Source organism: Leuciscus leuciscus, assembly GCF_965113295.1.
Source record: "Leuciscus leuciscus genome assembly, contig: HAP1_SCAFFOLD_352, whole genome shotgun sequence".
Classification (NCBI taxonomy): domain Eukaryota; kingdom Metazoa; phylum Chordata; class Actinopteri; order Cypriniformes; family Leuciscidae; genus Leuciscus; species Leuciscus leuciscus.
Window position 1 is genome coordinate 65,764 of NW_028118386.1, and position 12,968 is coordinate 78,731.

The window sequence follows — 12,968 nt, forward strand, 5'->3', positions numbered from 1 at the left end:
AGTGTCTGTGGCAGGTTCAACAAGTTGAAAGCTGTTTGGTTGCACAGGACACTCTCCATCACTTTTCCTCAAGAAGTCAGGACCAGTAAACCAATTGGTAGAACTCAGTAGTGAAGCTGGCACATGCCGTGTTCCATGATCGGCAGGATTGCTTTCCGTGTTCACAAAGTGCCACTGACTGGGTTCAGATGACTTTCTGATGCGAGCAACACGGTTGGCAACGTAGACATAGAACCTTCGGCTGGTGTTGTTGATGTAGCCTAAGACTACTCGGCTGTCAGTGTAGTATTTCACTTTGTGAATTTCGATGTCAAGTTCATTTAGTAGCATTTCTGCCAGCTCTACCGCCAGAACTGAAGCGCATAGCTCCAAGCGAGGTACTGTGTGGACTTGTCTATTATGGCTATTATGGGTGGTTGCCCTGCACGCTTAATAAACAAATTACAGCTGGTCCAAAACGCAGGTGCTCGAGTTCTTACCAGAACCAGGAAGTATGACCATATTAGCCCTGTTCTGTCAACACTGCAATGGCTCCCTATTGAACATCGTATACATTTTTAAATATTGCTGATTACTTACAAAGCACTAAATGGTTTAGCTCCGCAGTACTTGAGCGAGCTCTTAACGCATTATAGTCCTTCACGTCTATTGCGATCTCAAAATTCCGACCAGTTGATAATACCTAGAATATCAAAATCAACTGCTGGCGGTAGATCCTTTTCCTATGTAGCACCAAAACTTTGGAACAGTCTTCCTAACATTGTCCGGGAAGCAGACACACTCTGTCAGTTCAAAGCTGGACTAAAAACACATCTCTTTGACCTAGCATACACCTAACACATTATAGACTTTTATAATTCAATGTTAAGCTACATAGATTAGGTCAGCCGGAACCGGGAACACTTCCCATAAATCCTGATGTACTCGTTACATCATAAGAAGAATGGCGTCTATGCTAATATTGTTGAAGAATTTTCCCTTGATTCATGTCTAAGTATGATGCAATGAAAAATTACAAGCATGAAAAAATAGGTCTGGAAAGGATGAGAGAATGGAAAAATACCCAGTATGCATAAGAAATGCAAGGTGTCAAAATACTGTATGAAACAGGACACCATTATGTAAGGTTTTGAGATGTTTGACCAATAGAGCTAATTGTGTCAAGGTCACCAGGCGTGACAGAGGGGAAGAGATAGATTTGAGAGTATCTATTGGAGACTTGATGATATGAAAAAAGTATAAGACATGAACACTGGCCAATGTAACTTTGGATGTCCGGATGGCCAGCCGGCTTCTCCTTTATTGTTTGTTCAATAAAGTTAATTCTTCTGACCTGGAACCTCGACTCTGAGAAACTTCTTTGAGATCTGAGCCAAGAAGGAACTATGAATTTGCCACAACATAATTGGCGAAGCCCGAGCCAGGAGTGGAAAAGGGGTCAAGACAAGAGGTGACTGGGGAGGGCGTGCTGGCGGAGGCCTCACAAAACAAAGGTGCACCATAAAAAAGAGGTAAGCAGTTTTTGCTTATATTTGTTTTGTGCGGCTCCTGGCAGGCGTCTGATTGGTCATGGCTTTAGATAAGAGACCCCACCAAAAAGAACGATTACAAAAAGAACAAAAAGCATGCATTAAGTGTTTTGTCTGTCTGCATGCAGGAGAGAGTGCTCGTCTTGTCTGCTGTCTGTCTGAATGCAAGGAGTGTGATTGTTGAGAAGTAAAGTGTCTTTGTCTGTTGTTTGTCTCTTTATGTACGCGAGAAGCGCGTTGTTTGTCTAAACGCAGAAGTGCGTTCTTTATGTACGCGAGAAGCGCGTTAAACGCAGAAGTGCGTTCTTTATGTACGCGAGAAGCGCGTTGTTTGTCTAAACGCAGAAGTGCGTTCTTTATGTATGCGAGAAGCGCGTTGTTTGTCTAAACGCAGAAGTGCGCTCTTTATGTATGCGAGAAGCGCGTTAAATGTACAGTATGGAATTTTTCGGCACTAGGGGTCGTTAACCTATTTACAATAACAAAGGCGTAGTTTGATGACAGAGGGCTCTGGTTCATAGCTCTGGTTGCCATGGCAGTACGAGCGGAAACCAGGGACAACGCGGATATGACGCCATTGACGGCGACAAAACGGAAATAAAGAAACGGGACGTTTCTCGAATGAAATTACACATTTCTCCTGGTTTGAAAGTTGTTGGAAACAGTCGGGATAATGTAAGTACACAACTAAAAAATATATATAACATAGATATAGTGATTTTTGCTATTTTTAAAGCAAAAAAGTTACATATTGTGGCTTTAAACGCAGAAGTGCGTTCTTTATGTACGCGAGAAGCGCGTTGTTTGTCTAAACGCAGAAGTGCGTTCTTTAAATTTCTGCAGTAGGCTATTTAATTTATTACAACATCATAATCAGTATTGAGATGAAAGTGCTATAAAAGTAGGCTATTGGTGGGGGTTTTTTTGTGTTTTTTTTGCAAAAAAAGCAAAGTTGTAGGCTTGTATGATTTTTCAGGTCAAGAAAGAACTATGACAAAAAAGTGAATTGAATTCACACAAATAATTTTTTCATCCTCTGTGTCAACAATCAACATACATTATGTGCATAAGGACATCAGACTTCAGAGATCAGAAAGACCGGAGACATGAGCCTGAGAAATCGTTAAAGCCAGGAACATTTCCAGCCTGACCATCAATATAATTTAAAAGTCTAATGTTTTCTTGTCATAAAACCAGGGAGATGTAGGTTTCCTATGTTTCCCTGACAATATGGAACGTGCCAGGACACTGAGGACATCAATCTGGTCACCCCGGAGTGACTTGACTGTGGGCGGTTTACTAAGGCCTATGACAGTGGTAGGAAATCTAAGGCCTGGCTGTGCAAGGTGGGCCACATGTGGCCTGATGTGCTGTTTAATCTGGCCTATGTCTTCATGATCAAAGGCCTCTGGTCTTAATTGTCAGGAAAATGTTGCATTATTCATGAAATACACTCAGTCCCCACTTATTCTAACCCTAACCCTTACTCTATCTTTATTCTCCATGCCAAGTATGAGCTCTTATCCTCAGGCATAAGATATAGGGGATCCCAATGTAAACTAAATATTTCTAAACTATAGGCCTAATTTAAATTTACCTCAATTAAACATTTTAATAATGTTGCTTAAGGCTGCAGCGGTTGTGCAATAGCTTCATGACATAATGCATATAGGGTTGTGTGTAGGTTGAAAGATGAGCAATAGACTGTGGCTTTGATGTGCTTCAGTCTGGCTACATATCACTTTGTTTATGTTGTTTTTTATTGTAAGTATATGTCGGATGTATGATAAAATAATATGTTAAGTTTTATGTGTGAAGTATTTGAACTCAAGGCAAATATCCCTCTGGGGACAATAAAGGAGGCTATCGCCTGCAAAATGGGCTTCATGATATGTAAAAATGTAAACGTTGTCATAGGACTATAGCAAGCACATCATTGGAAAGGTCTCAAACCTCAACAGTAACATATGTCAGTCTGAAGAGGATACATTACTCCTGATTTGAATTATTGACCTCTGCTCTGAACCTTGAACCCAGTACATGTTTGTACAGGCTTGTCATTTAGCAACAGAATGTGCTACACACATAGGACCAGCTCTTATAGAAAGCTCTGGACCTTAGCTGTCATGCAGATATGGTCTCCAATGTTTAACCACTGTAAGCACTGTCAAATGTGGTAATAAGCTATTTTGACTTATTTAACGATTCAATTTTTAAAATCTGATGAGACCAGTGTGTTCCCCATCCCCCCCAAAAACAGGGTATATCCAAAATTCTACACTGCCAACTTCTACTTATGAGAAATATACCAATATATTTTGAAACTACAACTTCAACTAGAGACACCCACAGAACACAGTTACAAAGCTAGTGTTACTTGTAGTTCTTCCGGGCTGGGTGGGTGGACTTGTTCGACGACTCTGTTTTTCTGCTGTCTGCTGTGAATGGGCTTCAACTACACTCGAAAAGTTCAAAACTGAGCAAAGTGTTGTTGCTGGTGACAAAACCACTGATTAAATATGTACATTGAAGCTATACTGGCGTTAAAGACCCCCTGACCTGCATTGAGGGATATGGGATTCATATGTGACCCGCTCAGCCCACATTGTAGTGTTCTGTCTGACTGCATACTGTAATGTTTCACCAATAATAATACTGAAATGACATAATTAAAATAATGTAATGAATACCATGATAACATCTAAATAAATGTTGATAGATGTAGCATTATAGTTCTAAAAATATCAATAAACAAAGCAATCCAGCTTCCCTGGCAATAAGACAGAAATAATAACATTAAAGAAATACATATAAACCATATGATCTCATGAATAAATGTTATCTGTGTATCCATGTAAGATGTATCTAGGAGATGGAGGAAACTGTCATGATGAAATGTCTTCTTCCCCCTAGTATAAACACTGTACTTAAGACGACACACCACATTTTAGGCATTTATTAGCTTATACAAAAACAACACACATAGCTCAGACACATAACAAAAATCACAAATGCAAAAAGTGAAGAGCATGTCGAGTGATTACAAAGGCCTGGTAGGGACTGACCCTGTGATACATGATGGGCCGCTATGGAGTGATTTGCAGTGGTGGTAGTGCAAAAGTAAACATTGCAGGGATTTAATCAGTGCAAAGCTGTGCATGTTTAATATGACTATGGAAAAAAAGAGTGTAATAGTATTGCTTAACAAAAACAATACAAAGAAGATCAAATAAATAGAACAACAGAAACTTAAATATATTTATAAAAAATAAAAAAAAGATTATACAAGCCAACAGGGGTAAATGTTGGGACCACAGCCCAGAATGTGTAGAGGGGCTAATGTAGCCTGTAAGACAGTGAAATGGATAGTGGATACTAGACAATAGACAAAGTGATGTGATGGTTGGCGCAGGGTGAGACTCATGCTGAAAAGTCCATTTCTCCCCTAACCTTTTCTGTGACATTGAGTTGCTGGTTTGCCCTGGGGACAAATGACCTCCTCGTTTTTGAGCATGACAGAAGACTGCTACTGCAAATTATCCTCAGTTTGTTAAATGATTAACCTCAGCTCCATGCCAAACACAGAGCCAGCTTTCCTTACCAACCTGTCCCAGCGGCCCTCTTCTTAATGCTGCCTCCCCAGCACACAACCGCATAAAAAAGGACTCTGGCCATGTTTAGTCTTGCTCAGAGTCACTGCTGGTATGGTACTCCTCAGAATCACTATCGAAGTTAATTTCGGTTTCAGTCAGAACTTGAACATAACATTTCTTTGCATGCTTTGCCAGGCTGTTGCTTGCTTCCTTGTTCTTCATCGTCAAGCTCTGTAGACCTCGGATACCATCTTGAAGCAGGCCCCACGTCTCACCTTACATGTTAAAACACATTGAGCCTCTATTAATCAGAAACATTCAGAAACATTGTAATGTATGCCAAGTATAACAAATACATACCTGATGTCACATTAGAAAGCTGGGATGACATCTGCTTCAGGGTGTCTGCACGGGTGCAAAGAGACTTCCAATGCTTGTTCATCTCTGCAATAAGAATCCTCTTCTCCTGCTCAAGTCTCCTTACTGCCATCACAATGTCGAACGCCTTCCTCTTTGTCCTTAGATCTACAGAGTCTGAAATACATAGATGAAACATAAGTCGGTTGTAATTAAGATTAGTATTTCAATATTTTCTGGGGTTACAATCGAGGCATGACAGATTTTGTCCTACTATGTGACTATTTCACAAAGTCAACGGAATTGTGTACATACCACCGTGTGTAAGCTGCCATGGCCAAACAATCTCGTCAGATAGAATGGTGTCCAATGTCAGTTTTTCTGCATTAGGAACCAAGGTGTTATACTTCTCCACTACAGAATTTAAGATTTTTTTTTCCTCCCTGATCTTTCGGCGGATTCGGGCACGTCCTTTGCATCCGTCACTGTCCTTATAAAGACGCTGGGACCTCCTCTTAACACTTGCCACCAGCTCCTCTATTGGGCTGGCAACAGCGGCAACATCAGCATCATTTGGGGATGTTGTTGCTGAGAGGAAGAAATGAAGAGATAAGAAATATGCTTCTTGATTCCATGAAAAAATATTTTTGGTGTATGAGCAAAATAAAGCCTCAACAATCTTTTCATATTTCTCTGTAACTGAGAGGCTACACTTGTAGCTAAATTTGAGTATAGTTAGGTTCTTTATTGTCCCCATGGGGATAATCTTGTCCACACGTCATCAGCAATCAGAGTATGTGCTCTTTGACTACGATTACAATGAGCCTCTTTGGAATTGCAGCCAAGCTTAGTCAGAAGTGATACATCAAGCACCATATCAAACAGTATAAAACAGTATATCCTACCTTCTGCCCACTCATTGACATCAAAGATCCACCTCTCCAGTTGACTGTCTGAGATGTCCATTACCGTTTTCATGGCCTCCAGGTTATGCAACTGGCATTGCAGGGCTATTTTGGCCTTCAAACATAAATGACAATGAGGGAAACGCCTACAACTTTGACAATTGTTGATAAGGATTGTGAAGTACCTTCACTATTAGAAAACCACATACAACACTAATTAAATATACAGTATATTCGTATATACGTGGACTATCAATATATATGGTATGAACATTTAATATTTTATTTTACAATATCGCTATGCATTTTTGCATAAGGGAAAACTGGTGTCTTTACCTTCCGATATCGGCGGGCAAGGGTAGAAGCCAAGTTGTCAAACTTTTGTTGGTTCCAGCGCATGTCTATGCGTCCTGCAAAAATAAAAAATATGAGATTATCACCTTTCTTTCCAGTAGCAGTAGGAGAAGAAACTGTGCAGACTTGAATCACAAACTTTTCAGAGATAATAACTTACAGTACTATGGAACTATTAATCTGCTGTCTTGTGCCATTTGATTACTGTCCCATGAAAGGGTTAGGTAAATAGCACAGGATAGTGAAGAAATAGTCAAGTCAAGTCAAGTTTATTTGTATAGCGCTTTTCACAATACAGATTGTATCAAAGCAGCTTCACAGTATTAAATTAAAATAATACAACAAAGTTTGTTTCAAGAGGAATTTATTGATTGATAAAATTAAATTAAATATCCCCAAAATATCCCCAACTGAGCAAGCCAAAGGCAACAGTGGCAAGGAACCGAAAAACTCCATCAAGTGACCAAATGGTGTCCTAAAACTCCATCAGGTGACCTAATGGAGAAAAAAAAAAACCTTGGGAGAACCCAGGCTCAGTCGGGGGCCAGTTCTCCTCTGGCATTTATGAGCTAGAGGCCGGATTGTAGTTTGAACTGTGGGATTATATGAATGCCTGGCTGAAGAGATGCGACTTTAATCTAGTTTTAAACTGGGAGAGCGAGTCTGAGCAACGAACAGTATCAGGAAGACTATTCCAGAGTTTTGGAGCCAAATGTGAAAATGCTCTCCCTCCTTTGGTGGTTCTGGATATCCTAGGTATGACCAAAAGCCTTGAATTTAGTGATCTTAAAGAGCGCGATGGATTATAGGGTGATAGAAGATCCGTTAAATAGACTGGAGCTAAGCCGTTTAGGGCTTTATAAGTCAGTAGCAATATCTTATAATTAATACGGAACTTTATAAGTAACCAATGCAGTGATGATAAAATCGGTGTTATATGATCATATTTTCTTGATCTCGTAAGAACTCTAGCGGCGGCATTTTGGACTAACTAGCTTGTTTATTGAGGATGCAGGACAACCAGCTAATAAAGCATTACAGTAATCCAGTCTCGAGGTCATGAATGCATGAACTAACTTTTCTGCATCAGAAACTGATAGCATATTACGTAGCTTAGCAATGTTTCTAAGGTGGAAAAAGGCTGTTTTTGTAACATATGAAATATGATTTTCAAAAGACAGGTTGCAATCGAGTATAACACCCAGGTCTTTTACTGTAGAGGATAATGTAACAGGACATCCTATGATGTTAAAGTTGTATTGTGCGAGGTTTTGTGGGCGGTTTTTTGAACCGATAAGTATTACCTCTGTCTTGTCTGGATTTAATAAAAGAAAATTACGCGTCATCCAATCTTTTATATCTTTAACACACTCTGTCAATTTGGAAAATTTTGCGTTTTCATCCGGCCGTGATGAAATATATATTTGAGTGTCATCAGCATAACAATGGAAACTAATTCCATGTTTCCTTATAATATTTCCAAGTGGCATCATATATATTGAAAATAACAGAGGGCCTAATACAGATCCCTGCGGCACTCCATAGTTTACTGGAGTTATGATCGATTTTTCTCCATTTAAATAGACAAAATGGTAGCGGTCAGATAGGTATGATTTGAACCAGCTTAGTGCTTGTCCTTGAACACCAGTATAATTTTGTAGTCGATCTAAGAGTATTGTGTGATCTATAGTATCGAACGCAGCACTAAGATCATGTAAAACTAGTATTGAGATACAGCCTTGGTCAGAAGCTAAAAGTAAATCATTTGTGATTTTAACGAGCGCAGTTTCAGTGCTATGATGCGGTCTGAATCCAGACTGAAACTTTTCATAGATATCATTTTGTTGCAAGAAAGAGCCCAGTTTCTAATATTTTAGACATAAATGGAAGATTTGAAATGGGTCTATAATTTGCTAGATTATTATGATCTAATTGTGGTTTCTTAATGAGAGGTTTTATAACTGCCAGTTTAAATGTTCTTGGAACATGACCTAAAGATAAAGACGAGTTAATAATATTGAGGAGAGGCTCTTCCACTACAGGTAACACTTCTTTCAGTAGTTTAGTTGGTATAGGATCTAATAAACATGTTGTTGTTTTAGATGAAGTGATAAGTTTATTTAACTCTTTTTGTTCTATAGTAGTAAAGCACTGTAATTGTTCTTGCGGGGTGATAATTGAAGCTGAATTATAAGGCGCGATTGAAGATTGAACGTTTACAATTGTGGTTCTGATGCTTTCTATTTTCTCAGTGAAGAAGTTCATGAAATCATTACTACTGAACTGTAACGGGATATTTTGTTCGGGTGACGTCTGTTTATTTGTTAGTCTAGCCACGGTGTTAAATAAAAACCTTGGATTGTTTTGCTTGTTTTCTATTAGTTTGCGGAGGTGCTCAGCCCTGGCCGCTTTTAGGGCCTTTTTATAACGTGACATACTGTCTTTCCACGCGATTCTAAAGAATCGATGTGTATTTTTTAATATTGCACTGCCCTTCCTTATTATCCTCACATCAAATAAAATAGGATGATGGTATTGTAATCGATCCATCCATTTATGTTGAATATTCTGAGCTTTATATTTTCAGAGTCAGCATATATGCATGAGCTCAAAGTGGCTCACCATTGTCATCAGGATCAAAATTGACTGGTTACCTTACCTGCTTTTGACATGTGCTTTGTCGTAACAGCAATCCTCGAGAGGAAGGCGTTGCACTGCTCCACCTCTTCCCCAAGAGTCGAACCAGCCCCCTCCTGATATGCTCCACTCCATTTTACCTTTAGAAAAGAAAACAAAAAAAGAAAACCTAAGTGGCAACAATCTTATGCAGGATTTCAGGGAAAGAAAATGTCATGGACAATCATTTTTTCTTACCTCACATTTGAAATCATGAGCTTTGGCATGAAAAACAGAAAGAAATGGCCTCATGGTGAGGAGATCCTGAAGCTCAGGGCATTTCTCTGTCACTCTCTGGAGGTAAGGCCAGTATTTGCATGCCACATCCATTGCAAAAAATGTAACTGGCTTACAGGCCATTTGCTTTTGTAGGTACAGGGGGTAGGCAAAAATCTCCCCCCTGAACATATTGAGGGCACGAAGGAGAACCCCATGACGACATACAGCGAGTTCCAGGCCCTCCTCGTCTGTTTTTCCTGAGGACTTCTGAGACGTTTCATGCGCCGATGACCATTGCCCTCCACAGACACCTCTTCCAGAGACCTAAAACATGGAAGATGAACAGTCCAAACTTGTTCAAACAAAGTACTCTGTAGGACGTGGTGTTTTATAGGTAAATATAGTGAAGTTGTGCAAGTTTACATGACTGGTCGAGGTATGGACATAGTCCACGAATTTTGCAACGTCATCATCATTCGCGATGAACACGCCATCAAAGATGGCTTTTTCCTCCGATCTAAATAAAAGAGATACATATTAAAGGTGCTGTAAGCGATGCCACGCGTTTTTTAGGCCAAACATTTTTTTGTCACATACAGCAAACATCTCCTCACTATCCGCTAGCTGCCTGTCCCCTGAACACACTGTAAAAAAACACGGTCTCTGTAGACACCACAGGCTCCACAAACGGCAACAAAAAGAAACTGGGCTCACCCGCACCACGAAACACAACAAACAGTGTTCCAGCCAATCACCGACAAGAAGTATTTGAGGGTGGGGTTTAGGGGGTTAGTGCGCGTGCACATGAAGTGGGTGTGTGGAGGAGAGAGAAGCATGAAGAGGGAAGTTTGAATTATGGCCGAAACACGACATTCCGATGAACAAATTGCAAAGAAGAGGGACAAGGATAAGGAACACGTGAAGTCCCGAATTTACATCGGAAAAACCTTTTAAAGGTGGGAGAACTCCGCCGGGCAGAAGGGCTTCCGATCCACATTCAGTTGCTCTGTTTTTGCAGAACAGGTAAATCCATATTTCTTTCTAAATTGACGTTAATGTTCGCCAAACCAACACAAGGATGTAATTAGCTAGAACTATGCAGTCAGCGTTAACTTTGGTGAATACAACATATATGTTTCTAGCAGAGCTCAATCTCTATTGTAAATGATCAAGCAAATTCACAGTAGGGCGACAATTTGTGTGAATGATTGTTTTCATCCACTGTTTGTTATGAATTTGAATGTTCATTTATAGGCTGTTGACAACTTTGACTAAATTTGTTTACGCCGCCGCCGTTGTTTATGCTCACTGGGAAACGCGAAGCTACGTTATCTTGCTATTATTGCGTCCTTGTATGGGAGCTATAGTTATAGCTTCAGGTGGCAAAACGATTTTAAAATAATGTTTCTCTTTTTCTGCATTCTGTTCTGCAATATATAAAACCCTTTATCTAACTTGGCGACATTACACATTGAATGAAGTATCAGTAAAACTTAACTTTGTTTGTAATGACTACTTTGACTTTCCTTTATGCCGGAAGGGAGGGGAGGAGGGAGGAGACGGGATGAGGAGAAGGGAGGGTCTAGCTAGCCTCCGTTTTGTTTGACAACAATTCGAATGTCAACAAGAAGTTACGACTCCCGGCATCGCTTACAGCACCTTTAACTTTAAATATTCATATGATTTTGAATTCACAGCAGTTACTTTCAAAGTAATGGACCGTCAATGCACACACAGTACCTTGCTGCACTCTTGAATCTGTAGTGCTTACGGTTTCCATCAACGGATACTGCAAGCATGTCTGGGTTGCACGCTGGGCAGTCAAAGTGGTCCTCCTGGCATAATTTGTCCACTTCGAATCGGACAGCTTCCCACTCCAAGAAGCTTTTCCGGAAGCTGTCTGCTGTGATGTTTCCGCTCTGTGAGAAGAGTTCAGTAAAAGAGAACAAAAGAGAACAGTAAAACGGATCAAATTAAACAATATACTACACTGAAGTAAAATGTTCTAAATGGATACATTTTGGGATGTTTGTACAAACTTTGTTACCACTCCTTAGAATACATATCAAAGGAAATAAACAATGTGTAAACTTCACTCATACACTATACACTGGTGTATTTGGGGGACCTGGCCATTAAACATACAGGATATTGTTTGACATTCAGTCTAAATCTATACGCAAAGAGGGCTACAACGGCTTCCATACTGTTTAGAATTAAGCCTGTGCAATGTTTAGCCCATTAATCCAAGGGAACACTTCTGGGATCAGGAAATGATATTGGGGAGAAGATGTCAAAGTCGGTAGCCATTGGAGTTGAATTTGAGATCTTCAGAATGACCTGTTTTTCCATAAATGTCTCAGTGCAAACTGCTGATGAGAGAACATGCAGGGCAGGACTTAGGTTGGTGGAGGCCCCTGGGCTTGAGTCACTTTCGGGCCCTACCTTCTAGGCTATACATTACTTTAAATAGAACACAATGATACATACACAAGCTATGTATTAGAGCTACACAATTCTGGATAAACTGAGAATAAAAATAGAGATCACGATTCTGAACAAACAACTAAACAAAATAACATAATTTATGTTAATTGCTGAAGTCTATTAAAAATGTTTAATTAATCTGAATTATAAAAAAAAAAAAAAAAAAACTTTGGTTTGAATGAATGATTCAATTCCTCAATCAAATACACTTGCTTCATAGATGAATCAGCATTTTTTAACGAATCTCCTGAATGAACGATTCAATGACAAATGTTTTTTTAAAAGTCATTTGTCGCCATCTGGTGGCGTAACAATATAATCGATCCAATCGTTATTTGAAGTGCAAAGCTACTTTCAAAAGGTGACTGGTACCGTAGACAGTGTTACATGTTAAAAAAACGTAATAATTTATTTATATGACCACTGATTGAAGCTTGAAAAAGTTTTTTCCAATAAATAAATAATGATTAAAAAAGTTCAAAGTGATCATAAGTTTATTGCAATGCACAAATGTCTTGGTCAGAATGAGAATAAAACACTTATTTACCTGGAAAACATATGTTTTGATTGTGGCATTTCTTTGAGATTTAGAATCCAGTATTCCTATAGGCTAATTATTGTTTCTTTTATGAATTTAATAAAGAACTCTGTCTCGTATTCTGTCCAAACGATCCATGTAGGCTACTTTTGTGTCCATTCGTTTTTCCTTTTTTAACCCGTAATTGAAAAACGAAAAATGAACGGTTGTTGTCTTTTTAAAACGCAAAGTTGAACACCAAAATTTTAATTTGAACTGGCTACACAAACTGCTGCGCAAAAAAGTAAATATCGACGAATTTTCAGATTTT

General features: G+C 39.3%; 1 protein-coding gene across 1 annotated transcript; it reads right to left on the bottom strand.

The window, feature by feature from the left end:
• Window positions 1-4,470: 4,470 nt before the first annotated feature.
• Window positions 4,471-6,783, bottom strand: LOC309491560 (uncharacterized protein; the record flags this gene model as incomplete). Its single annotated transcript, XM_082190618.1, has 5 exons — window positions 4,471-5,397; window positions 5,483-5,656; window positions 5,795-6,067; window positions 6,385-6,499; window positions 6,721-6,783. The coding sequence occupies 5 exons, from the start codon at window positions 6,781-6,783 to the stop codon at window positions 5,207-5,209; spliced, it is 816 nt and encodes a 271-aa protein (XP_082046744.1). The 3' UTR covers window positions 4,471-5,206.
• Window positions 6,784-12,968: the final 6,185 nt, after the last annotated feature.